This window comes from Macaca thibetana, chromosome 3, assembly GCF_024542745.1.
Source record: "Macaca thibetana thibetana isolate TM-01 chromosome 3, ASM2454274v1, whole genome shotgun sequence".
Classification (NCBI taxonomy): Eukaryota; Metazoa; Chordata; class Mammalia; order Primates; family Cercopithecidae; genus Macaca; species Macaca thibetana.
This window is the reverse complement of record NC_065580.1, coordinates 149416200-149441964: the sequence shown is the minus strand read 5'-3', so window position 1 is coordinate 149441964 and position 25765 is coordinate 149416200. Positions and strand designations below refer to the sequence as shown.

Below are 25765 nucleotides of genomic sequence, written 5' to 3'. Positions count from 1 at the left end.
TAATCACTAGATTCTACTTCATTTTAGAAGAACAATATTATACAACCATGGGAGATTAAAAAGAAAACCCACAGAAACAATGAAAACCTTTACCTTGAGTTTATTTTTCAAAGACAGAGTGCCAGGGTATTTCTGTTAATGGGATAATAAAAGAAACTCATGAAAGAACTATAATCGTTCAAGGAAAGTAAAATAGAGAATGAATGTAAAAAAAAAAAAAAATAGAAAAAAGATCAAAAGAAAAAGATGAGGAGTGAGCTATTCACTCAATAGTCCTTCCAATTCTGTCCAGAAAATAAGGGGAATTTTTTTTCTACTTCTCCTCAAGAAAGAGGAGGGCTTAATGCAGGAAGAGGCAAGGCTGCCCAGAGAAGAGAAGGGCACTAGGGGCGGGGAGTGACAGGGCATCTGTGCAGCAAATGGGCCTACGCAGTTTCCCCACAGGACCCACAAAGGCTTCAGGTGTGCTTGAGAGCTAGCTCTCCTGGTCAGGCCACTTCTGGCCACATCACCCTCTCCGTTTACCTCAGGGGGCTGAACAGATACTACCACTTTCTGTGTGTGTTATACGGGGCAAAGTTTGGGAAGTTCTGCCTTGAAGGCCCAGTCCAGCAGGTCTGGCTTTGCTGATAGGTGAGGTAGCCGTGGGCCTGGGCGTACCCCCTGGATATACCCAGGTAGCCGTGGGCCTGGCCGTACCCCCTGGATATACCCAGGTAGCCGTGGGCCTGGGCGTACCCCCTGGATATACCCAGGTAGCCGTGGGCCTGGCCGTACCCCCTGGATATACCCAGGTAGCCGTGGGCCTGGGTGTACCCACTGGTCAAATCCGGGTAGCTGTGGGCCTGGGCGTACCCCCTGGATATACCCAGGTAGCCGTAGGTCTGGCCGTACCCCCTGGATATACCCAGGTAGCCGCGGGCCTGGGTGTACCTACTGGTTAAATCCGGGTAGCCGTGGGCCCGGGCGTACCCCCTGGATATACCCAGGTAGCCGTGGGCCTGGGTGTACCCACTGGTTACATCCGGGTAGCCATGGGTCTGGGTGTACTCACTGGATATGTCCAGGTAGCCGTGGGCCTGGGTGTACCTACTGGTTAAATCCAGGTAGCCATGGGCCTGGGTGTACCCCCTGGATATACCCAGGTAGCCGTGGGCCTGGCCGTACCCCCTGGATATACCCAGGTAGCCGTGGGCCTGGGTGTACCCACTGGTTACATCCGGGTAGCCATGGGTCTGGGTGTACTCACTGGATATGTCCAGGTCAGGTAACTGTGGGCCTGGGGGAACTCACTGGTTACATCCAGGTAGGTGTGGGTCTGGATCTCCCCTCCTTCATTGCTGGCGAAGCACTGGAAGATTCCGGAGTCCTCTGGATGCAGCTTCTGGATGCGCAGGCCTCCGCTGGCGAGCACTTTGTATCGAGGATTCTGGAGCCTGCTGATGGAGATGGCATCCTTGTACCACTGGAGGGTGGGAAGAGGGACCCCTGCGTAGGAATGGGAATAAATAGGATTTTAAAAATAATTCCTGATGTGAGGACTGAGGCACATCTGTTGCAAAGGCTAGAATGGCAATATTTTAATAGGCATTTTCTTGTCTATTCATGCTTTCAACCACCCTGTAAGGAGCTATTTTTCTCGTTGTACATGAAGCAATTGACACAGAGGGGCATTGAGAGGAATAGCTGGCACGAATTCCGGCAACCCCGGCTGTGGTGCCTTCCAGGCTCCACTCTGAACCCACGCAGGCTCGTGCTCTTGTTTGGAAAGAAGGAGATACCAGCTGAGACTGACCTTAAGGTTCAGATGGAGATGAAGCCCTCTCTGTTCTGCAGTGCCCTACTCAGCCACTGTGGGAGGGCTCGGGCACAGGGTCATAGGGGCAGAGGAGAGGACACAGGCCACATCCCAGGTCTGTGCCTCGCGGACAGTGTCACCTTGGGCAGAGTACATTACCTGTCCCTTTCTTTGTCTCTGTTTCCTCACATGCAGGTAACTGAATGATCATCATGACTTCAGAAGATTGAAGATTGGATGTGTCTGTGTGCCTGTGCGTGTGTATGTATATGTATGTGCATGTGAGTTTGTGCATGTGTATATATGTGCATTGTGTACATGTTTACGTGTGTATATATGTGCATGTGTTTATGTATATATGTATGTGTATACATGTGCATGTGTGTATATGTGTGTACATCTGTGTATATATGTGTGCCCCTGTATATACGTGTATACATGTGTTTCTATGTGTGTCTGTGTGAGTTGGCGCATATACATGTGTGTGTGTATACATTTACGTATGTATTTATAAAACTCTTCTGCCTGGCACCTGGTGAGTGTTCAAAGGCAGTATCACTATTCATCCCAACAGCTAACAATGAAAATAAGTGCCATCTTTTAAACAACCCCTATCAAAAGGGTTGGATACCACGGGCCTTCATGGAGTTCTACTATCTCAGAGGAGCAATTTATTAGGTTAAGTAACCTTGTTAAGGGTTGAGGAGGCACCAGAGGTATTCCATTGTGGATACAGGAAAAGCTGACTTGCTCCATGAGGCATATCTAGAGACTTAGCTCTAGATCTCAGATGGTTCTGTACCTCAGTTTCCCTAAATAGAAAGTGGATTTAAATAAAAAGCCTATCTTGACATGCTTCAGTGCAAAGCACACCAAAACCCCTTGATTTAAGATGGCACGTGGCTAGGTGTGAGATGTCGACTTTAATAAATAAAGTTAATGCCATGGAATATCTCAAGATAATGTCTTCTCAGATTCTCTTCTTTGCCTTAATTATGTTTCCTGTCACTTTTCATTAAGTCAGGAAATTTTTAAAAATCCATTTCAAGGTAAAAGCATAACCATTTCGTGTAATATCTCATAATAGCAGTTACACGATGTCGCTTTCGTAAGGAATAACCACTTCGCATGCTGCTATAGTTTCACTGTCAAAATTAAAAGAAAGCAGTAAATTATATGACGGCAGTGCAATGTCAGAAGATCTGTTCTCTCCATATTTCTAAGTCTACACTTAAGCACTTTACCCTGCAGAAGTCATGCAAAAAAAAAAAAAAAAAAAAAAAAAAAAAAGCCTTATCTTGTCAAAGGGAGTTTAAGATTGTCATTTGTTGAAAAATAATTGTTAGCACATAGGGAACTGGGAGTATTTCTCTTTTGGGGCAATTTTATGTCATAACAGAAATCTTATCCCCCGCAGTATTGTATACTCTTATTTCTGAAATACAAGCTCTCTAAATATTTTATAGCTTCACATTCACAGAGTTGTTGGCCTTCAGAAGTTGGCACTTACACAACAAAGAACAATGCAACCACCGTAAGAAAGACAATTCCATGTAAAATTCTCTTACTCTTCTGTCACTTCCCCCCCTCCCATTTGCTGCATCAGTAGAGCTGCAACAGAGAAGAACAGAGAGAGAACAGAGCCGTGGACAGCAGCTGCTGTGAGCTGGTCAGGAGCTGAGGACCAGAACTCCTATTCAGCCAAGTCCCGGATGGGGAGCAGTGGTTACAAAGCACAGCGGGTTGGGAGGGGGTCTCTGGGCAGAGGCTGATCTTTCCCTCCACCACCAGCACTGGAAGGGTGACACAGCACTGGAAGGATGATATACCATTTTCAGGAATAAGAAATGGCATCCACATAGTTGCCGGTAGGGACACATGACATTTGTTCTAAGTCCGGGGCTTCAGGTCCTGGGCGAAGCCAGTGTTCTGGCAAGAGCCAGGTGGCTGTTCTGGTGGCTGACAGATTTGCGTTTGGGTCCTGCCTCCATTACCATGTGGCCCTAGGTAAGTTATGTACCCAGCATTTAATGAGCAACTCCCACAGGTCACACGCTGGGCAATGACTTCATAAGAGAAGGATCCCATTTCAGCTCGTGGCCCAGTGCCTTGGGCACGTTACTTAACCATGCTTTCTAGGGCTTGGTTTTCCTGTGGTACCGTGAGATAATCGTCTTTCTCCTAGGAGCTGTTTTGAAGATTTACAAAACTGGTAGTCCTTCTTACCCTCCAAGCTCTTAGGGGGTAGGAGAAAATTCCATCCTTAGGACAGATGGGTACAAACAAAAGAGAAGAGATCCTCTTCATTTCTTGATAGTTGCCAGAATACGAACACAGATTTTGTTAACGAAACTGCCTTGACAAGCCTGTCTCTGCGGTTTTGTGTAACCGCCTGTGCTGCCTGACATGAGATGGTGACAGTGGGCGGCTTGTAATTGAGGCATGGGGATGAAGGCTGGAATGACCTGAACAGCAAAGGAAAAGTGGACCCAGAGCTGAAAAGGCAAAAAAAAAAAAAAAAAAAAGCAACATTTTCTATTCAAATACTATTCGGCCACAAACAAGAATAAAATGGTGTCTTTTGCAGCAACCTGGATGGAACTGGAGGTCACTGAGTTACGTGAGAGAACTCAGACACAGAAAGATAAAGACTGCCTGTTCTCACTAATAAGTGGGCACTAAGTCACATGTGCACATGGACATAGAGTGTGGAAGGACAGACGATGGGGACCCAAAAGGGTGTGGAGTGGGCAATGGGAAATTACTTAACGGGTACAAGGGACATCACTCCAGTAATGGACGCACTCCTAGCTCTGGCTTCACCACTGTGCAATACATCAACGGAACGAAATTGCCTGGTACCCCATATATCTACTACAAATACATGGACACCCATCTCTCCTTCTACAGAGTGGATATGGTCACCAGTCCCAGTCACCCCATGGATGAGAAAGAATTTTCTGCCCCGAGTCTCGGGGGGGTCACACTCTTGTGGAGTCAGGGCCTTGGAAGGGGAGTGCACAGGATATGACGGAGTCCCCTCTCTGTCTGGGGTGGATGGAGGCTTCCTTTTTGCTCTGCTGGGTAAATATTATCATTTCTGTTTTGCAGGGGAGGAAGCAAAAGCTCGGCAAAGTCCAATGCCTTACCCGCGGTCACTGCCCCAACACCGATCTACCCTCTGAGGTCTGCCTTCGCCGTCACACTCAGTGTCTCCCTAGAATGACAGCAATTCTGCTGTGGAAAAAGGTTGCTTGCCTTCCTCCCAGTCATGGCTCCTTGTCCAGCAGCCACTCCGCACTCACCCATGGCTTGGCATCTGATGTCCACGGTTTCTTCTACTTCAGCTGAAATCCGACTCTCAGGCTCAGCAGTAAAATATGGTGGCTCTTCAAACAAGAAAATAAAAAAAAGTCCCTAAGCCAAAGAAGGATATGTCAAGAGACCATATAACCTAAAATAGTTTAGGCTCCTCTTAAAAACTCTTCTTGAAAACTTCATCCTTAGTTAGTATCATGCGTACAAACTCAAAATTCAGTGAGCACAGGCCAAAGGCAATTTACAGTCTGGGGTTTCAGAAGGCAAATTACTACACAGGGTGATGGCTACTTTTCAGTTTATGGGCTTGAATCATGGAATATCTTAATTCACATTTTAGAAGGACGATCCCAAGAGGTTCATAAAGGTTTATATTTACAGCACCGTATTTTACGGGCTAGTTTGCTTCAGTATCTAAACTAAACACGAGCTCGTGAAGCTTGTCAAGTGCCTGAGGAAGGTGTGCAGCCTGTATCGGGGAACAGCCTATTAACATATTTTTAAAATTCTTAGCAGTTCTTCTCCAAAATAGAGATTTAATACTTCAAGGGAATACAAAATAATAACTAAGAGAAAAAATAGAGGGGAGTGCTAATCTATCTTTACCAGCAAAGGAAACTCCTAGGTGCTTGCAATCTCTAGATACCCCACTCGCCTGTTCTGCAGAAAAAAAATAGTGGTTGTATTAAACAATGAATTTCCTTGGAGAGCCAATTGCAATATTTTTCCAGTTTATTCAGCAGAAATTCAACAGAGGCATGGCCAAGTCTGTCAAGTATTAAGGTGGTGGTGATTTCATTATCATGATCACAAAAGGCTGTTGTGTTCATTTTCTGTGTGATAATTAATTTCTGGGAACTGTCTTCCAGAGTTGGTTTATTTTCATTATAATTGTGTTGAATGTGGATAATATAGCTTGGTATGCCTCCTATATTGACTGTATCTTTAAAACAAGGTGGATCCTAACAGATGAAAAAGAGAAATGAAAACTAAGCATTTCAAAGAAACGATTAAGGGGGAAGTGGCTGAAGGTTTCTGGATGGAGGCGAAGTGAGGTTTCACTTCTGCGATTACCTGGACCACTCAAGCAGAAAGAATCTGCCTGAATTAACCACCCTGGCTGAGGAGATGGCTGCAAATTCATTAGAAGGAAGCAGATTCCTCTACTTAGGTTTTTATGTGTGTAGACCAAGCCTGAAGAAATATTGCAGACATTTAATGTCTACCTTTTTCAAGCTCGTCTCCATTGCATAACTCATACATTCCCCATTTGATCACAGTTCTTCAATCAATAATCATAAAGGCAGCATTATTTATATTCTAACTATACAGTAGCTGCCTGTTGTCGGGGCCCTTGTGTGCAGGTCCTGACCTGTATTCATCAGAGAAGCTAAGTCAATATCTACCGTCATGATCTGATTAAAAGCATGCTAGGGAAAAAGGAAAAAGCATAATGTTCAACATCAACATTTGCTTATGATTAATTATAGTTTTCCTTTTCTTAGTTGAGCACTTTCTTTTTAGAAAAAGTCCCGTGGAGTCCCGTGTGGTTGTGAGAAGTAACACTGTAACACTGAAAGAGCTCATGGTGCCTTCACTTTGCTTCCGGCAGTGGTAACATCTTGCAAAACGATAGTATAACATCATGACCAGGACACTGCTACTGATACAATCAACCTAGTTTATCCAGCTCTTGCCAGTGTTTCCTGTGCTCAAGTGTGCATGTGAAAAGAGGGCACATGCATGTCCTATGCAACATTATTACCATTATTACGTGTGTAGGTCTAGGTGTCTATCAGCACAAGGATGTTGCCTTCCATGACCACGAGCACCCCAAGCTCCCACCCCTCACAACCACTAATCCATTCTCTGTTTCTGTAGGTTTGTTATTTCAAGAATGTTACAGAAAGGAGGTCATCCAGTGTAACCTTTGGAACTGTTTTTTTCACCCTTCATGCTTCCTCTGAGATTCACCCAAGATGACCTGTGCTTTGATGATACAAAATCCATATATATGAATGGTCAGCACCTGTGGGCCCAGGGTGCCTTCCCTGAGGTACTGATTACCGCTGTCACGTGGTCCACTCCCCCGAGGCTTCCCTCGAGTGCCAGGAAGGGACCTCGCTGGGGTCAGGGAGAAGGGCACTTCACATAGTGACCCGAAGTTGGCTCGGCTGAGCAAGTGCGTGGCTCTGGGGACCTCCACGCCCGGACAGGCTGCTCCTCTCCAACTGGTGACCTCTCTCCACCCCGGCCAGTGACCACCTGTGCTTGGCATACAGCATGCCGCCTCGTGGTAAAACTCACCCCACTCCACACTCTCCATAGTACTGTGGCCTGGGTAAGGGTCTGGGGGGCAGCCTGCCACTGCCTGCAGGGGCCAATGTCCTGGGCAGTTTTAGCAGCTCAGTGCTAGGCACGGGTGGAAAACATCTGGCTGTTCACTGAGGATGCTCTTAGCTTGTTCTGGAAAGCCTTCCAGGTAGCTGTGCCTGGGGAACAGGTGCAGAGCTGCCCATGCCCTGCACGGCCTCTAAGCTTCTCTCAGTACTTCCCCACTGTGTGAGGGTACGAGTTCTCTCCCTGTCAACCTTTCCTAGTATTCTAACCCAGCGGCTGCTCAGATAGAGTTTCTCCCCATTTCCAGCTTCATTTTTACACACAGTCTGCTCTAAGGGAAAGAAGTGGAAGAAACACCAAGCCTACGGACCGTGAAAAGCCTGTGAGCTAAACACTGGGGAAAACCCACTGTAAATGAGTCATCCTGTGCATAGACTCTCAACCACTTACTCTTCAGAGGGCAAGAGGATGAGAGCATGTCTTAGTCAATCAGCAGCAACTCCGCCTAGAAAGGGTACTCTGCCAACACGGGTCCACCCTGGACTTCTGAAAATGGATCCTGGCTGCAGTCAACAAAACCAGGGATGGAAACTAACACTTCTCCCTCTTTTGAAACAATACGAAGACATCAGCAAAAGGTTCTCACGCCCTATATGAAGTCACGCTGTTAGGAACAGGGCAGTACAGGCTTTCTGCCTTCCATGTGGCCCAGAGCCCGTGGCAGCTGCCTCCAGGGGCAGCACAAGATTCTAGCTCCCCAGTCTCAGGACAGGAGGTGGGGAGACCTCCCAGACTGCCCCCAAACCAAGGGCCTCTGTCAAATGACCCCACTCTCCAAAATGCCAGTGTGACAAAGTGCAGGCTGGGGCCTGATGGAGGCAGCCGCAGTGGAGACGGTCCCCCAACACCGTGCATTTGTCCTGCTCTCCCATCCCTGATGCTGCCTGGTTTTGGCCTCTGGTTGCAAGGATTCTTCTGTGTAGGGATCACGGCAAGAGCCAAAGATGTCCCCTGTGCTGCCTCCCTGTTCCTTCCAGGTCGCCCCTCTCAGGGAGCAGCATGTCAGATGCATGCCCTTGGCTGGCCTGCACTGCACACTAGCCCACTGAGGTGGGCAGAATGGCTCCCAGCGGTGTCCACACCCACACCCCTGGAACCTATGAATATGCTGTGTTACTTGGCAAGACGGACTGTGCAGGTGGGATTAGGTGACCCACCTTAAAATCGGGAAACGGTCTTGGATTCGCTGGGTGGGCCCAATGTAATCACGTGAGTCCCTAAAAGGAGAGGACTTTCTGCAGCTGGAGGCACAGGGGAGAGCAGAGAGCTTCCATGTGTGACAAGAACACAGCCACAGCTGCTGGCTCTGGAGATGAGCCAGGGATTCAGGGGCCTCTGGAACCTGAGGGGACCCCTGGTCAGGAGCCAAGCCCCCCAGCCACACGCACTGAACTCCACGAACAACTTGAAGGGGCTGGCAGCAGATGCCCCACCAGGTAAGAGTCCATCCCAGTGAGAACTCACCCGCCGAGTTTCCGAGCCGGCATGCTCAGCAGGAGCAGGGTGCATGTGGGAGCAGCCGGGTTCGCGTGTGATGAGGAGACAGTGTGGAAGGTGTGGGTTGGAGGGAAGGTGCATCTCACAGGCACCAAGGTGCCGCAGTCAGAGGTAAGGGGCATCCTTGTCTCACTTATCCCCAAGGGGAAAAAAAAATGGTTTCATAGGTGGTGAGGTACATCTTGATTCCAGAGACAGTAAACATGAAAAATGTGTGTCACATAACTGATTACTGGTAAATAGCTAGTGCAATGGGACAAATGGGATAACAAAGTTATGCCAACAGCAACTAATGCCACCATTTCAGAGCTTCTGTGACAGACATTCTTGCATTTAATCTTCACAATATGAGCTGGTATCATCTACATCCATCTCCTCCATTTTTTTTTTTTTTTTTTTTTTTTTTTTTTTTGAGACGGAGTCTTGCTCTGTCGCCCAGGCTGGAGTGCTGTGGCCGGATCTCGGCTCACTGCAAGCTCCGCCTCCCGGTTCCCGCCATTCTCCTGCCTCAGCCTCCCGAGTAGCTGGGACTACAGGCGCCCGCCACCTCGCCCAGCTAGTTTTTTTTTGTATTTTTTAGTAGAGACGGGGTTTCACCGTGTTAGCCAGGATGGTCTTGATCTCCTGACCTTGTGATCCGCCCGTCTCGGCCTCCCAAAGTGCTGGGATTACAGGCTTGAGCCACCGCGCCCGGCCCATCTCCTCCATTTTATGGACGTGGAAACTGAGGCCAACACTCATTCAAGCCAGTGCATGGTGCAGTGAGAACTGGACCCTGGTTCTGTCTCCAGAGCCCGCACTGTTTTACATCATGCTATGCTACCCCCACTGTGTTCCCAGAGCCCACTCTGTTTTACATCACGCAGCGCTGCCCCCAGCATGTGCCCAAGGCTGCAAGGGCCCAGCTGAGAGCACAGTAGTCTCCCCCGGGGTGAAGCCTCCAAGGGCTGCACAGCAGAGCGGAGGCTTGAGGAGATACGTGGACATGCAGCCCTCGCCCACCAGGGGGTTCGCGGACACACAGCCCTCGCCAACCAGGTGGATCATGGATGCGCAGCCCTCACCAACCAGGTGAGACGGCACTGGGGCCGGAGGCACATTCTTCCCAGGCACAGGCATTAGCAGGGACACAGGGGTCTGCAGGAACATCACCCAGGCTTGGGTTGGCCTCCCCCAGAAGCAGGCCCTGAGACAGGTTTGATGCTGACAGTTTCTTGGGTGGTGAGGGAAACCCCATTGGGAGAGTGTGGGGTTGGCCGCAAAGAGCCTGTTATCCAGCAGCTCCCAGGGCGGGTGGCTGCAGCCTCATGCCTGGGGACGCTGTGGGAGCCAGTACAGAACACAACCCCATGACGACGCGGGTAGCTAAGGGGCCTAGGTATCTACCCACCAGCTCCCCTCAGACTCTGGGTGAGGCTGTTCCTGGGGGTGTCAGTCCCCAGCACTTCTGCCTGCTGTAGGGGGCAAAGCTGGCTCCAGGCCAAGGACGTTGCCAGGAAGGACACGGGGGTATCTGCCGTTGGAAGTCACACACAGAAGTGGGAAAGATGGAGGCCCTGCTGGGCTGCTGCCTCCCTGTGTTCTGGGGAAGCAGGAGGGGAGGGTGGAGGGCGTAGAGGGGAGGCTGGAGGGGAGGAGAGGGCATGGAGGGAAAGCAGGAGGGGAGGGCGGAGGGCATAGAGGGGAGGAGGGAGGGGAGGGTGTAAAGGGGAGGCAGGACGGTGTAGAGGGGAGGCTGGAGGGGAGGGTGGAGGGCATAGAGGGGAGGCTGGAGGGGAGGGTGGAGGGCATAGAGGGGAGGGTGGAGGGGAGGGTGGAGGGCATAGAGTGGAGGCTGGAGGGGAGGGTGGAGGGCATAGAGGGGAGGCTGGAGGGGAAGGTGGAGGGCATAGAGGGGAGGCTGGAGGGGAGGGTAGGGCATAGAGGGGAAGCAGGAGGGGAGGGTGTAAAGGGGAGGCAGGACGGTGTAGAGGGGAGGCGGGAGGGGAGGGTGGAGGGCATAGAGGGGAGGCAGGAGGGGGGGAGGGCGTACAGGGGAAGCGGGAGGGGAGGGCGTAGAGAGTAAGCGGGAGGGGAGGCCGGAGGGCACAGAGGGGAGGCTGGAGGGCACAGAGGGGAGGCGGATGTGAGGGTGTAGAGGGGAGGCGGGAGGGGAGGGTGGAGGGCATAGAGGGGAGGCAGGAGGAGGGGAGGGCGTACAGGGGAAGCGGGAGGGGAGGGCGTAGAGAGTAAGCGGGAGGGGAGGCCGGAGGGCACAGAGGGGAGGCGGATGTGAGGGTGTAGAGGGGAGGCGGGAGGGGAGGGTGGAGGGTGCAGAGGCGAGGCAGGAGGGAAGGGTGTAGAGGGGAGGTGGAAGGGGAGGAGAGGGTGTAAAGGGGAAGCAGGAGGGGAAGGTGGAGGGCGTAGAGGGGAGGCAAGAGGGGAGGGTGTAGGGGGAGGCAGGAGGGGAGGGTGTAGAGGGGAGGCGGGAGGGGAGGATGGAGGGTATAGAGGGGAGGCGGGAGGGGAGGGTGGAGGGTGTAGAGGGGAATCAGGAGGGGAGGGTGGAGGGCGTAGAGGGGAGGCTGGAGGGGAGGGTGGAGGGCGTAGAGGGGAGGTGGGAGGTGAGGGCATAGAGGAGAATCAGGAGGGGAGGGAGGAAGGTGTAGAGGGGAGGCAGGAGGGGAGGGTGGAGGGTATAGAGGGGAGGTAGGAGGGGAGGGTGGAGGGTGTAGAGGGGAAGCAGGAGGGGAGGGTGGAGGGCGTAGAGGCGAGGCTGGAGGGGAGGGTGTAGAGGGGAAGCAGGAGAGGAGGATGGAGGGCACAGAGGGGAGGCGGGGGGGGAGGGTGGAGGGCACAGAGGGGCTGCTTCACAGGACTGCGCAGCCAATGGCGGGGTGGTACCTGGAAGGCGACCTCTGTGCTCCCATTCAAGCCACAGAAATTAAGCAACACAGATGGGCAGGTGGGGCAAACAGCACAACTAGCCTGTCTTGTGTCATCGGTATAAAATACAAGTAATAGGAGCCAATTTGTTTCTCTGTCTTTGGCCTGTGTGCTCCTATGGGTGGCTCCTACAGGTCCACGGTGACAGCCCTGTGAAACCAGTAATGCTGCGGCCGCAGGGCGCAGGGTTATAATCTCATCCAAATCTCTCGGAATTGACAGAGACACTCTCTTCAGGGTTTTTGCAGTATGCGCCAATCACAAAAATCCTACCTGTCACAGCAAATTCTTAACGAAAAAAAGGGGATTTAAATCAACATCATAAACTAGTGATGTGTGTTCATGTACCTTTAAAAGTCAGAACATGGAGAGGTGCTAACTCGAGAGAACACAAAAACAATCAGATATAAATGCAAAACCAAAGTTCTTAAGATAGATTTAAATATTTTAAAAAGGAATGATGATCGCAACAAACATTTACAGGGAGATACATTTCTTCTCTTGTTTAAATTCCCTTAAAATGTTTGAACACAGTATAGTCCCGTCTACTAGAGATTTACACATCACAAATTTTAATTTTGGTTCAATCTATAATGTGCTGTGCTCACATAACTATAGATCAACCTTGATAAAAAAAAAAAGTCTTTGCAGAGAATGGGATGTGTTATTTACATCTCTAGCGGCAGCATGGATGGGGAAGGTAGCAATACCAGCTCAGGCCCCTCATGTGGAATCGACAGTGACTGGTGATTCAAAGCCGGCTTCCTCGGATGCTTTTAACAGCCTTTCACTTCTTTCAGAGGGACCGACGGGTTTGCACTGCGTTGTATTTACAAGAGTCATAGTCAGGACACGGAGCCATTTCCGAATGATTAAAGAAATGGGACGTGATCGAGGCAAACCACCTTTTGTGCAGTATTCCTTTTCTTGCTAATTTCATGCGACAATACCAGCTTTTTTTTTTTTTTCTTATTTTGCAAAGTGGCAGACTGCAAATTTTTGTATTGAAGGGGCTCTCTGAGAGTTTTCTTCTTCTTTGAGTTTTCCTGTTCTCAATTCCCCTTATTCCCAAAGAGGAGAGATGAAGAAGAGATTCTCCTTCCTAGAGGCGGCCTCCAAGGCTACCTCTTATCAACAGCGGCTACCACTGCGGAACACAGGCCGCTCTCATAGTCATCACAGCCACTTACGAAGAATAAACGCATGACAGTTGCTGGAAAAATGAGAGAAATAAAGGCACCTTGCCTCACAATTTAACCTCATCATAAACTGATAATAAGTTTAGTATTTTCTTAGCCACTGTACAAGGCACACTCCCTAAACACTAATATTTTCCAGCATGTAGAGCTGGGCAACTCCATTGTACTTAATTTTATGTCCTCTTTCTCCTTGGTTCAGGAATAATATGTTGCCCAGTTTGAGGAAGCATCTCTGTTCTCTTTTCATTTATTTTTTTAAGTTTAACAAAAGGTAACATCCAATAGTTTTACCTTTTCTCCTAGGTCAAAAAATAACAGCTAAATTAATAATTAATATTATAATTTCTAAAATAATAATTTCCTTTTTTTCTTGAGATGGGGTTTTGCTCTTGTGGCCCAGATTGGGGTGCAGTGGTGCGATCTTGGCTCACTGCAACCTCCGCCTCCCGGGTTCAAGTGATTCTCCTGCCTCAGCTTCCCGAGGAGCTGGGATTACAGGTGCCCGCCACCATGCCAGGCTAATGTTTGTATTTTCAGTAGAGGTGGGGTTTCACCATGTTGGTCAGGCTGGTCTCAAACTTCTGGCCTCAAGTGATCCGCCCACCTCGGCCTCCCAAAGTGCTGGGATTACAGGTGTGAGCCACCACGCCCAGACAGCAATAATAGAATAATTTCTGAACACCGATCATGATAGCCAAGTAAGAGGCCTAAAAGCTAGAATAGGAGAGGGATCTCTACGACAGGGGTTTCACCGCTCTCTTTCCAAGCTTCGTGACTAGAGTATTCAGAAGGACGTTTCCTGGAAGGATTCAGAATATCAACACTTTGGATTTAACGGACTTACATTCTTGGGAAAGACTAGGAAGGATTTGGAAGATAAACTCAACCTCACCTTCACTGGCCGATAAATAAAGCCACTGAAATACGCTATTTTGTTTCTGCAGAAGAGTCAGTGCCGGATGCTATGTGAGATGCTGACAACACCACTTAGAGGCTCGGGCTTTACCTGTGATGAAAAGAAAGGCCTTCGCCCTGGCCGGTTCAAAAGCGCTCCCCAGCAGCGCCGCCTCGCAGACGTACAGCCCGGTGTCCGCGGACGTCGGGTTGCTGATGGTGAGACGTCTTCCAAAGCTGTGGAGGCCACTGGTGATTCTCACTCCATTCCTCTTCCAGGTCACACTCAGGTCCTCCACAGGCCTGTGGGAACGAAAGGCATTCATGACGACGACTGTGACTCATGGAGGTGGCCATGGTCATCATCTCAGGCACGCGGCACAGGCTTGATGAAGCTAATTCTACCAGGGTACATGGCGGGTTGAACAATGGACACTGAAAAATCAATCCAGATACAACTCTACTCCCTCCCAGCACGCATCGACGATGCATTCTGCTCAAGGGCTATTGAGCAAGGATAGCTAATTGCCGCAGCAATGGACCATAAGTGCTAATGATCCCTTTTGCTCAGGAAATGAACGTTTAAAATAAATACTACGAGGGGACACAACGACATGGAAGGCGGGATCATCCGAGCTTGATTCTGGAGCGATTGCTAAGGAGGCAGAGAACACCTTGGCTGACTACAGAGAAGAGCAATGAACTTTTTCCTCTGCCTCAACTCCTCCCTCTTCCCTAGAGAGTGTCTCAGAGGAGCCCCCCACTACCACCCAGAGCTACACTGAAAGCACCGCCCTGTTGCCGTGGGGGACTCTGGAAGATGTCAATGTGTCCATTTCCTTATCTACCCATACCTCGTATTCCTGGCCCATCTGGCCAAACAAGACCACTGTTGCTAGAATGTTGAACCTCATGCTCCAGTGTCTCCTTCTGTCGTCGGCTTGTTACAGGTCATGTAATATTTACTGGGAGTTTCACAGGAGACGCGCCTCGTACCTGGCACTGGCTATACATTCCAAGGTGGTCTCACTGGATCCAGCCACCACACTTCTGTTGCCCGGGGGAACCACAATGGTGGGGGCTGTGGTTTCAGGTGTGCCAATATCTCCTGTGGCAGAGAAAAGAGAAATGTCCATGAAACTCTAAGTACAGGAGCTCCCCCCAACCCTTATCTGAGGGGGATACATTCCAACACCCCTGCGGATACCTCAAACCAAAGAAAGAACCAATCCCTACAGACACAAAATGTCCCTGATGCATGATGGCTCCACACAGGATTTTTCAACTTTATGATGGCACAAAGGCCACACACATTCAGTCCAGTCCTCGACTTAACAACGGAGCTACAAAAGCCCATTTATGACTTCCGATATTTTCAACTTCCGATGGATTTATGGGAACATAACCCCACCGTGCGTGGAAGGGCGTCTGTTCCAAGTTCCTCCCTCTGCATACATACCTGTCATAAATGTGTAAATGAGGCACACTAAGGACTGACTACAACTAATAATGAACAGAACAATGACAACATAAGGTAATGAAAGTTACACGAATGTGGTCCCTCCCTCTCTCTCAAAATATCTTACTGTGCTGTACTCTCCTGTTTTCGGACCATGGTTGACTGAGGGTAATGGAAACCACAGAAAGTGAAATGACAGCTAGAAGATGGGATGATCGGAGCATGACAAATGAAGACCATGGTCAGAGCCATGTTAATAGGAAACACAAATCTCACGGCCCTACGTGAACCCCCATGAGAAGCTCTGGGGCGGGGTCACCGTCCCTGGCCTTTCTCAGACCACATGAGCTGGGGTCCAAGCACAGCCAGTGTCCTCAGGCACAATCCACAGCCTGTCCTATAGGGCATGGTTACTGGGCCTTACGCTACTGCTTTGTGTGTCGTGTGGCTAAGGGGCTTTATTTAAACTGTTTGGCATTTTCCAAAATGCTTGCTGGCTTTATTTTTCTTTTATTGATTTAAGACTTTGCTTACTGAGTTACCTAGTCTACCTGCTATTTCCAAATCTGTTCAATTCCACAAATATTTCGTGTATCAGCCACTATGTTAGGTACGGGTGTCATTGGAAAGCAGTGGGCATTCTTAGTCCTGTCCAAATGTGCTTCCTTGGAGCCAATATATTCAATTAACAAAGTGTTCAGTCCCGTTACTGGAGTTTTAATCCCTTTTTCCTTTCTGAAAAGTAAATATCCTGAATCTATGTTTTTTGAGTATCAAACTATAAATAATTTAGCTCATACTTCTGGTGACAAGGGAGAAAAAAATAGGACATACTTTTGGCCGCTTTTCTCTAAAATACATTTAACATCAAAATTAAACTACCCGCAGTACACTTTACTACTGTTTATTTAGGGAAAATGAAGACCAATCCAACATTTCTAGAACAGGGATTTCAATAAAGGGTGGAGATGTAAGAGGCTGGAAATAAAAATAAAGGGAAATGACTGCAAATCCAAAACGCTTCATCTGGGCTTCATGCTGAAGGGAGTCGCCACCATTGTGAGCGGCGGAGGAAGATTCTGGCAACTGAAAGGTTCTAGCCTGCCGGGCTGGCGGTGGGGTGAGGGCCACTGAGAGAGAACAACGGGAGAGAGAGGACTGGCTTCTCATCAACACTGATTTCCCAGAGTTCTGTGCTCTGGCTTGCACTGCCTAAGCAGTGTGTGATTTTTGTATTAAAGGTGCATGTGAATCCTCAAAGAAACACAGAAGCTTGATGCAGACAGAGTCAACTAATTAATGTTTTAAAACCTCTATGTTGATGGCATATGAGGCTGACTCTCACTCAGCCCTGGGTCCCTGGGGGGCTGAGGCAGCCTTCCCTGTCTCGAGACTCTCCAACCCTGTAGCGGACCCTCGAAGCTTCTCCGGACACCTTCCTGCTGGTGCCTTCCCTTTGTAAAATTGCCGAGATTCTTGGGCTGGTTATCAGATTTCTGAGGAGATGGCGGAGTCCAGATGCACTCACGATGGGGCAAAGGACATGAACGGAATGCCAATCAGACTAACGGCCTGCCTGTCACCTGTGAAAGTCGCTGATGAGAAACGACCGGAGAAGCTAATATTTGCAAATAGTTATGAGAAGTGAAGGGAGGCCGTGGCTAATGCCGAAAGGTCACTGAGCAGGGTGCTAATTTGGCATTAATCACTCCTCAGGCATGGTGGCAGATGAGGAAGTCTGAGCTCAGGGCTGGGGATGACGCCTGAGGAGGACGGTCCCTGGGCCACTGACTCCCTTCTCCCCAGACTGGTGGGGGCTCAGCTCCTGGCAGACCCCATGGGGCTGTGCTATGGACAGATGAGCCCCAAGGCTGAGTTCACAGCCCCACAGGGCCAAGCGCCACAGGCACCACACACGCCCCTCCATCACAGGGTTCAGCCCCACCACAGGAAGAGGAAGCTGTCCCTCGTGTTGATTCACCTAGAGCCTTAAAAAAAGCAGTGGTGGCCGGGCACGGTGGCCCACGCCTGTCATCCCAGCACTTTGGGAGGCTGAGGCAGGCGGATCAGGAGGTCAGGAGATCAAGACCATCTTGGCCAACACGGTGAAACCCTGTCTCTACTAAAAATACAAAAAACAAATTAGTCGGGCATGGTGGCCCACGCCTGTAGTCCCAGCTACTTGGGAGACTGAGGCAGGAGAATTGCTGGAACCCGGGAGGCGGAGGTTGCAGTGAGCTGAGATCGTACCACTGCACTCCAGCCTGGGCGACAGAGCAAGACTCCATCTCAAAATAATAATAATAATAACAACAAATAAATAAATAAAAAGCAATGGTAATACACACACAAGATCACTACCACAGTAAGGTCAAGGTTATGTAGGTCTTCTGATGGCAAAGTTATGCATTTTCTATTGAAACTGCACAAAAACATTTCAGTAGAATATTACGTAAGTGACCAGAATCCAGATATTCCAATAGCAAGGAGAGTGCTCATTATAATACATGATCCTGGTATATTTTCTTCCTTTACAAAAAATTGTTTTAAATTTCAATCAAATTCGTATGTGCACATAAATTAAAAAGAACAGTACAGAGAGGCTTAAAATGAAACAAAACCATACCCCCTCCCGCTAAGGCAGTCTCCCCTAAATCTGTTAGTGTTTTATCTTAGTTTTGAGTTCCATGTCTTTAAACTATAGGCATCTATTGCTATGTCTTGTTTTCAGCCAATCTGAGACATTATCTATTGACTTTCTGCTACAACAGATGAACTTTTAGCTCACACCACTTTATGATGATCTCAAACAGGATTTTTACTTCTTCTGTTATTTACCTGTGTTATATATATATATGAATATATGCAAATATTTTAAAAAGACATATAGATATATATTTTTAAGTGATATAAAGATAGCTATAGAGATACATAGATATATATGTATATATTTTTAAAAGATATACATAGTGAAACCCCATGTCTACAAAAATACACACACACACACACACACACACACATATGCAAATACATCTTTTTAAAAGGAAAGGCAATTAGAAATCCCAGGGGAAAAAAAAATCTGTAGAAGAAAGAAATATAATCTCTCTATACTGTCTAGCTGTGCAGTAGATGATAATCTTGACATAGCAAATATAATATAAACACTGCATTTTTTTTCAACTTTAGAATTAATCTATAGTCTAAAATGCCAGATGTAATTCTGCCGAGGAAACAGAACGTAAATGTTTGGGTTTTTTTATTTGTTTTTGTTTTTGTTTTTTTTGAGACAGAGTCTTGCTCTGTGGCCCAGGCTGGAGTGCAGTGGCCGGATCACTGCAAGCTCCACCTCCCGGGTTTATGCCATTCTCCTGCCTCAGCCTCCCGAGTAGCTCGGACTACAGGCACCCGCCACCTCGCCCGGCTAGTTTTTTGTATTTTTTTAGTAGAGCCGGGGTTTCACCGTGTTAGCCAGGATGGTCTCGATCTCCTGACCTCGTGATCCGCCCGTCTCGGCCTCCCAAAGTGCTGGGATTACAGGCTTGAGCCACCACACCCGGCCACGTAAATGTTTTTAACCTCAGCGATATAAAACTACAGAAGACGGAGTGAGGTGGAAGAGCAGAAGAGAACTGAGGGTAAGGGTGGCTTCTCATTACACAATAGGGAGAGAAAAGCTACTGATTCCAGTAGCACAAGAAATAAAGAAGTGTGTGTGTGTGTGTGTGTGTGTGTGTGTGTGTGCATGCTCATGTATATACCTTAGAGTTATAATGGTAAACAACAAAAGGCCTACACATACTGTTTGGACTATATTTTGAGAAGGATGTGTGAAGACGCATGAGTTAAAAAGCTCATCTGTCACAGCGGGAGGTCAATAGGTAACGTCTACGATTGGTAAATGCAGAATTAGCAATAGACACATATTGTTAAGACACAGAGTTAAATATTAGCACAAAGGGCTAAATAGAGAAGAGCATGCCTCTGGTGTGAGAGTGGCGAAAACTGCTGCACTCTGTTTACAGCCTTTTGTACTGTTCTCTTTTATCCACATGAAGGCAATCTACCGAGTTCCCTTTAAACACAGACGTTCCCTCTCCTGTTCGGTGTGGACTCGTCACTCTAAGAGTCTCCTCCACTGCATTCTTGGGTAACACCCGCTGTTCCCTGGACCTCACTGTCTCCTTCTTCTTGGCATATGTCCTCACTTAACTAGAACATCCTTAAATAACTTAAGAAAAGGTAATTTTTCAAAGTTCTTGAATGAAGTAAAGAATGATTTTTGGCCAGGCTTAGTGGCTTACATCTGTAATCCCAGCACTTTGGGAGGCCAAGGTGAGTGGCTAGTTTGAGATGAGCCTAGGCAATATGGCAAAATCCTGTCTCTATCCAAGAAAAAAAAAAATTAGCAGGTTTGGTGGCACATGTATGTAGTCCCAGCCACTCAGGAGGCTGAGGTGGGAGGATCACTTGAATTCAGGAGTTTGAGACCAGCCTGGGAAACACAGTGAAACCCCATGTCTACAAAAATAATTTTTTTATTAGCCAGGTTTGGTGGTCTGTGCCTGTGGTCCCATCTACTTGAGAGGCTGAGGTGGGAGGACTGCTTGAGCCCAGGAGGTTGAGGCTGCAGTGAGCTATGATCGTACCACTGCACTCCAGCCTGGGCAACAGAGCAAGACCCTGTCTCAAAAAAAAAAATAAATAAAATAAAATGCGTCTAAGTGTGTGGGGGGGTTATAAATTGTGATAGGTAATTGAAAGGCCCTTTCACTCTAGACATGCACACTCATTAGCGTTAGTTCCTTCATAATTTTCTCCCCTCTGTTTTCTCTGCTTTTTTCTTTCTAGGGCTCTTATTGGTTGGATTTTAGGACTCTGGATTGATTCAACATGCTTCTTACTTTTTTCCAATATTTTCCTTTTTTTAATTTTGGAAAGAGCACCTCACCTTTATCTTCTAACTTGTCTTTTGGATGTTTATTTCAGTAACTATATTGTAACTCCCAAGACTAACTTTTTGTCCTGTGTTCATTTTTCATTGCATCCTGTTCTTGTTTTGTAGGTGAAATACATTTCTAAATGTCTTGGAGGGTATAAATACTTTCTGAAGTTCCATTTTGTGTTCTTCTGGGATCTTTTTTCTCCCTCTTTGTTAATTTGATATATCTTTTACAGGAAGAGCTTTCTTCAAATGATCCCTGTGTCCTTTCACACATATGAATGAACCAGGAGATGTCAACTGACGACTTCACGTTAATAAAGTGAAACACAACTATTCTGAAGGGACCCCAAATCCCAAAATGTGGACGCCTTTTCTCTGGGGCCATTCATTATCTATATAGACTTCTGTTTGTTCATCTACCTTTTTATTCTAGCTTAAGTATTCTGCTTACAGTTTGAGGGGTAACAAGTAGACTGTTTTTGTTTGTTTTTGAGACAGAGTCTCACTTTGTCACCCAGGCTGGAGTGCAGTAGCACAGTCTCAGCTCACTTTGACCTCCGCCTCCCAAGCTCAAGCAATTCTCCTGCCTCAGCCTCCTGAGTAGCTGGGATTATAACATAGACTGTTCTTTATACAAACTACCAATGGTTCCCCCTGCTTCTAGCTCTCTGTCATAACCAGCCCCTCCATGACCAAGTCTGCCCCAAGTGTCCCCAGGCTGAGGCCCTCTCCCCAGGTGGTTGTGATGCCGCCCTCTGAGATCCTCTTTCTGGGTGTTTGTTCTCATCCTTCTTTGGTACTGGCTCCTCTTCCTTTCTTTTTGTCATTATGGACGTAAGTCTCTTCCTCTTTTACTGCTTTTGAGTGGGTTTTTTGCTCCTTTTGTAAGCAAGAGGAAGTCAACGGATGGACTTTGCCATTTTTTGCCTGCCATGATGCCTTTCTACCAAAAGGTTTCCCAAGTTGAGTTTTTAGAAGATACAAAGAATATCTAAGTACTTTTAAAAGAATGAAACCACTTCTTTATTTCTGTTATTTGCATATCTGAGATAAAATAAACACTCATCAAATACTCAATGATTAATTTATCATAGATATTCTAAAATGGCCACCGCTATTATTACTTTCCGCTTCAACGTCCTACATTAACAAAATGCCACATACCAAAGAATAAAGCCTCAGTTCCAAGAACGAAAACAAAAGTAGAGAAAGGAATTCTATTTTGCCAAGCTGCCATGTAGCCACGAAACAGCTTGGTAAATGATTTACACATGTTGGCCATTTAATATAATGATAACCCAGTAAGATAACGATTGTTATCCCCCTTTTACAGATGAGAAAATCAAGGCCCTAAGTCACATGGTTTCATGTGATAGAGAAAAGCTTTAAATCATGGAATGTCTTCATCCAGAGTTGATAATCTTTCTTTTACGTAATGCTGCCTCCTCCTAACAAAAACACTGGTTGTACTCTGTTAAGCAAAAATTAAATGAACTAGAACACTCCTTCCCTCAAGCATTTCCTTAATTGAGACTTTACAGCAGCGATCTCAACTGAACGTTTCCCAGGCTGGTCTTAGGTGGCTGGAGGTGAAGACACTGAATCAAAAGAGGATTTCTGCAGAAGTCAGCAACCAACGGGCGCCAGGTAGCTTCACAGGCAGAAAGGCAAACACTTCAGATGACGCCTCTTTGTAGTTACAGGAATAAAGAACATGTAGCAGAGGGAAACGAAGACTAATCCTAGTCAATTTCCCCCACATGAACCTCTTTACTCACAGAAGAGGCTGAGGAAAGAGAAGCTGTCTAGGTCACATTTAATTAAAAAGTACATTTAAAGAACATCAAGTCTCTGAAACAGAAAAAAAAATAAAGTTCAAAGTTAACCCGAACTGCTAAGCTGTGGAATTACTGCAGATAAAATTGGATGAATGGAGAACACCCCGTTCTATGGCAGCCCACACCGTGCTCCAGGTTGGGGAGCAGGCGAATGAGAGACAGACAGCAGGTCACGGAGCCTCGGCGCTAGGAACACAACCAGGAGGCAGGGGTGGGGTGGGGGAATGAACCCTGCCCTGAAGGAGGAGAGGAAAGGGAGCAGCCCTGTGGGCAGCTGGGCACACAGCTCTCCAGGCAGCCAGAACAGAAAATGCAAGACCCCCTCGATGCACAATGGGGGAGAAGGGGGGAGGAGGAAGAAGGGGAGAAGGTAAGAACAGGGGAGGAGGAAGAAGGGGAGAAGGTAAGAACAGGGGAGGAGGAGGGAAGGGAGGAAAGGGGAGGGGAGGGGAGGGGAGGGGAGGAGGGGGAGGGAGAGGAGGGAATGGTAGGAAGGAAGAGGGGGAAGGAAAGGGAGGGGGGAAGGGAAGAGAGGGAAGGGGAAGAAAGGAAGAGGGGGAAGGGAAGGGAGGGAAGGGGAAGGAAGAGGGAAGAGGGGAAAGGGAGGAGGGGAGGAGAAGGGGGAGGACGAGAAGGGGGAGGAGGAGGAGGGGAGAAGGGGAGGAGGAGGGGGAGGGGGATGGGGGAAGAAGGAGAAGGGGGAGGAAGAGGAGGAGGGGGAGGGGGATGGAGGGGGAGGGGGGAAGGAGGGGGAGGGGGGAGGCTGGGGAGGAGGAGAGGAAAGGGAGAGGAGGAGAAGGAGGGGGGAGGGGGAGGGGGAGGGGGAGGAGGAGGCGGCAACGGCACCTTGAGCCTGGTGGGAAGGCAGGAAGTCTGGCCACAGCTCAGAGGGCATATGCTGCCCTTGGGGCTCTGAGCACAGTTGCTCCCCCACACTTTTGTTACAAAGATCTCAGCACCTCATTAAAAAACACAGCCTTCTGTTTCCAGGAAAAGTCGACCCCGTAAAGCAGTGGGATTTTCCAAAACGTCGGAGAGAGCAAATCCTACGTTTTGGTTTACTCTATTAAAACCACTGTTTTCCGCATCTGGATTTACAGCCGAGTGCTCCTGACGAATACGCCTCTTGAAACTTTCGCAGCAGCCAGCTGGAACAGGGACAGGCCATGGGCCGCTCCCGACACATGGCCAGGCTGCTCCCTGTGCCACACCAGAAAACAGTGAGGTCAAAGCTGCCCTCAACCAAAAGATGCTGAGTCACATTTTCCCTGAGTCATGAGACTCATGCATAACTTCCAAGTGGACATGGGCAGCAGGAACCATATAAATAGACGTTTCCAACGAGAAGCGCCTTTGTTGTGAGAAAAACCGTAGTACAAGTGCCACAAATTCTAAGATTAAAAACAATCTCCAGGGTTTTCCTTTTTAGTGTGTCTATAGGGGTTTTGTTTTTGTAGAAACAGGATTCCGTCAAAAAACCAGCAGGTAAGGGGGGTCAACGGGGCCATCTGAAAACCCAGTATCTTCCTGCTCCAAAAATAATTGGTCTAAAACTTATAGAAACGAGAGAAAACATTTTTTCAAACACACATGCGCATGGAAAAAGACCCTATTTGAAAAGCTCAGTGTTGAACAATGCGTTCTTTGGCTTCTTTTAAATCTTTTTTCAACATCGTATCAAGTATTTTTTGATCGTGTTGTCCAGATGAGATAACAGTTAGAAAAATGCTTTAAAATTGTGCCAACTGGTTATCTGGAGAGAAGATGAAGGGATCCCTCTCAAGCTGCTGCCTCGGGGACCTCTGCTCTTCTGACCCTGCCCCATCTCTGTATAGTCATTACCTGCTGGTGGGCTGGTCCGTGTGAAATAAGGAGGGACGCATGTGTTATTTATCTTTGTACGCAGCAAACTGCCTAGACGACAACAGCCTGACTATAAGCACTTGCCGAGAGAAGAACAAAGTCTTGTCCAAATACACTACGGCTGGTTATCACCAGCAGATCAACATCGCTACAGGATGGCTGCAACGGTAACAACTGCCTCTTATTTCACGAGCAAGGTGGCAGGTGCTGGGGATACAAAGTCGAACCGGCTAATGTCCGCCTCACCAAAGAGGTTTGAGTTTGGTGGAGGATGACAGCCACACGAACAGAGCAAGGACGTTGGGGCGGGGCTGCGAGAGCCAGAGAGAAGGGAGATGGAAGGGCGTGGAGCGTGGGTGTGGCGTTGAGGTCAGTTCTTCCAGGGGAAATTGGGAAAGGTTTGAGCGGGGAAGATGGAAAGGTATCCCCACTCAGACAACAGAAGGAAAGGCATTTCAGGAATAGGAGAAAGGAGGGAACCCGTTTGGCCCGTTTGGGAAAAAGGAAGCAGTTCTTGGTGGCTGAGGGGCAGCGGGGGCATGGGCGTGGCCACAGCTGGCCACGGAGGAGGCAGGAGTGCCACACTCAGGAGTGCGGACTTGACTCATCAGAGAATGGAGAGGCAGGCAAGGGCGTCAAGGAGGAAAGCCACAGCCAGTCTTGCACACTGTCTAGAGCGGGTGGGAGCACTGTCAGGGAGCCACAGCCAAAGCCTACCACAGGGTTTGGGAACAGGGTGCTAAGTCCAGTGGGTCCAGGGTGTTGCTAAGAGGATGAAGAAAGACGGGGGTGCGTATGACAAACAGAAGGGGGCAAAGGGAGGGGTGAAAGGCACAGAGGCATCTAAGACCCCTTGCTTCTCACCAGGTTTCTCGGTTGAGCTGCTTGGTGGGTGGTCGGGCAACTTATAAGAGGGAAAGTTCAGGAGACGGATGGCGGCTGGGAGTGGCAGTGCTGGCGTGTCAGGAGGGAGGAGAAGGGAAGGTATTCTGCAGAAGCTGCCCAAGTTTCCTAAGAAGTATCTGTGGGATACCCAGGTGTGCAGGTTCAGGGGGTACATGGGCGGTGATTGAAAGTAGGAGGCTAAGGGGCCACTCCATGAGCGCGTGAGGAGCAAGCACAGGAGACGGCCTGCAGAGAAGCCAGGGAGCACTGACCTTTATTTTTTTAACTATTTATTATTATTATTATTATATTTTTGAGACAGAGTCTCACTGTCACCCAGGTTGGAGTACAGTGGCATGATCTCTGCTTGCTACAACCTCTGCCTCCCAGATTCAAGCGATTCTCCTGCCTCAGCCTCCCGAGACAGGTGCCTGCCACCACACCTGGCTAATTTTTGTATTTTTAGTAGAGATGGGGTTTCACCATGTTGCCCAGGCTGGTCTCCCGAAGTGCCTCAGCCTCCTAAAGTGCTGGGATTACAGGCGTGAGCCACCACACCCGGTCAGCACTGACCTTTAGAGAGCAGGCCCAGGGAGTCCATTGAGGACAGTGAGAACGATGGCCAGAGCAATGAAGGAAGACGATGCCATAAAACGAGAAGGAAGGAGACTGTTTTTTTCCGAAATGAACAGGCGTTTCCATGTATAAAACCAAGCCTACTTCTGCTCGAGTTTTAAGATGAGTCTT

General features: G+C 48.3%; 1 protein-coding gene across 2 annotated transcripts in view; it reads right to left on the bottom strand.

Annotated features, from left to right (window-relative positions):
* Positions 1-25765, bottom strand: part of SDK1 (sidekick cell adhesion molecule 1) — a 978941-nt gene that overhangs the window by 307305 nt on the left and 645871 nt on the right. For both annotated transcript variants that reach the window (XM_050785652.1, XM_050785653.1), the window contains 4 exons: positions 15028-15139; positions 14144-14334; positions 5104-5187; positions 1294-1488 (listed from right to left, as the gene is read on the bottom strand). In XM_050785652.1, coding sequence (XP_050641609.1) covers positions 1294-1488; positions 5104-5187; positions 14144-14334; positions 15028-15139 — 582 coding nt within the window. The remainder of the gene's footprint in view (positions 1-1293; positions 1489-5103; positions 5188-14143; positions 14335-15027; positions 15140-25765) is intronic.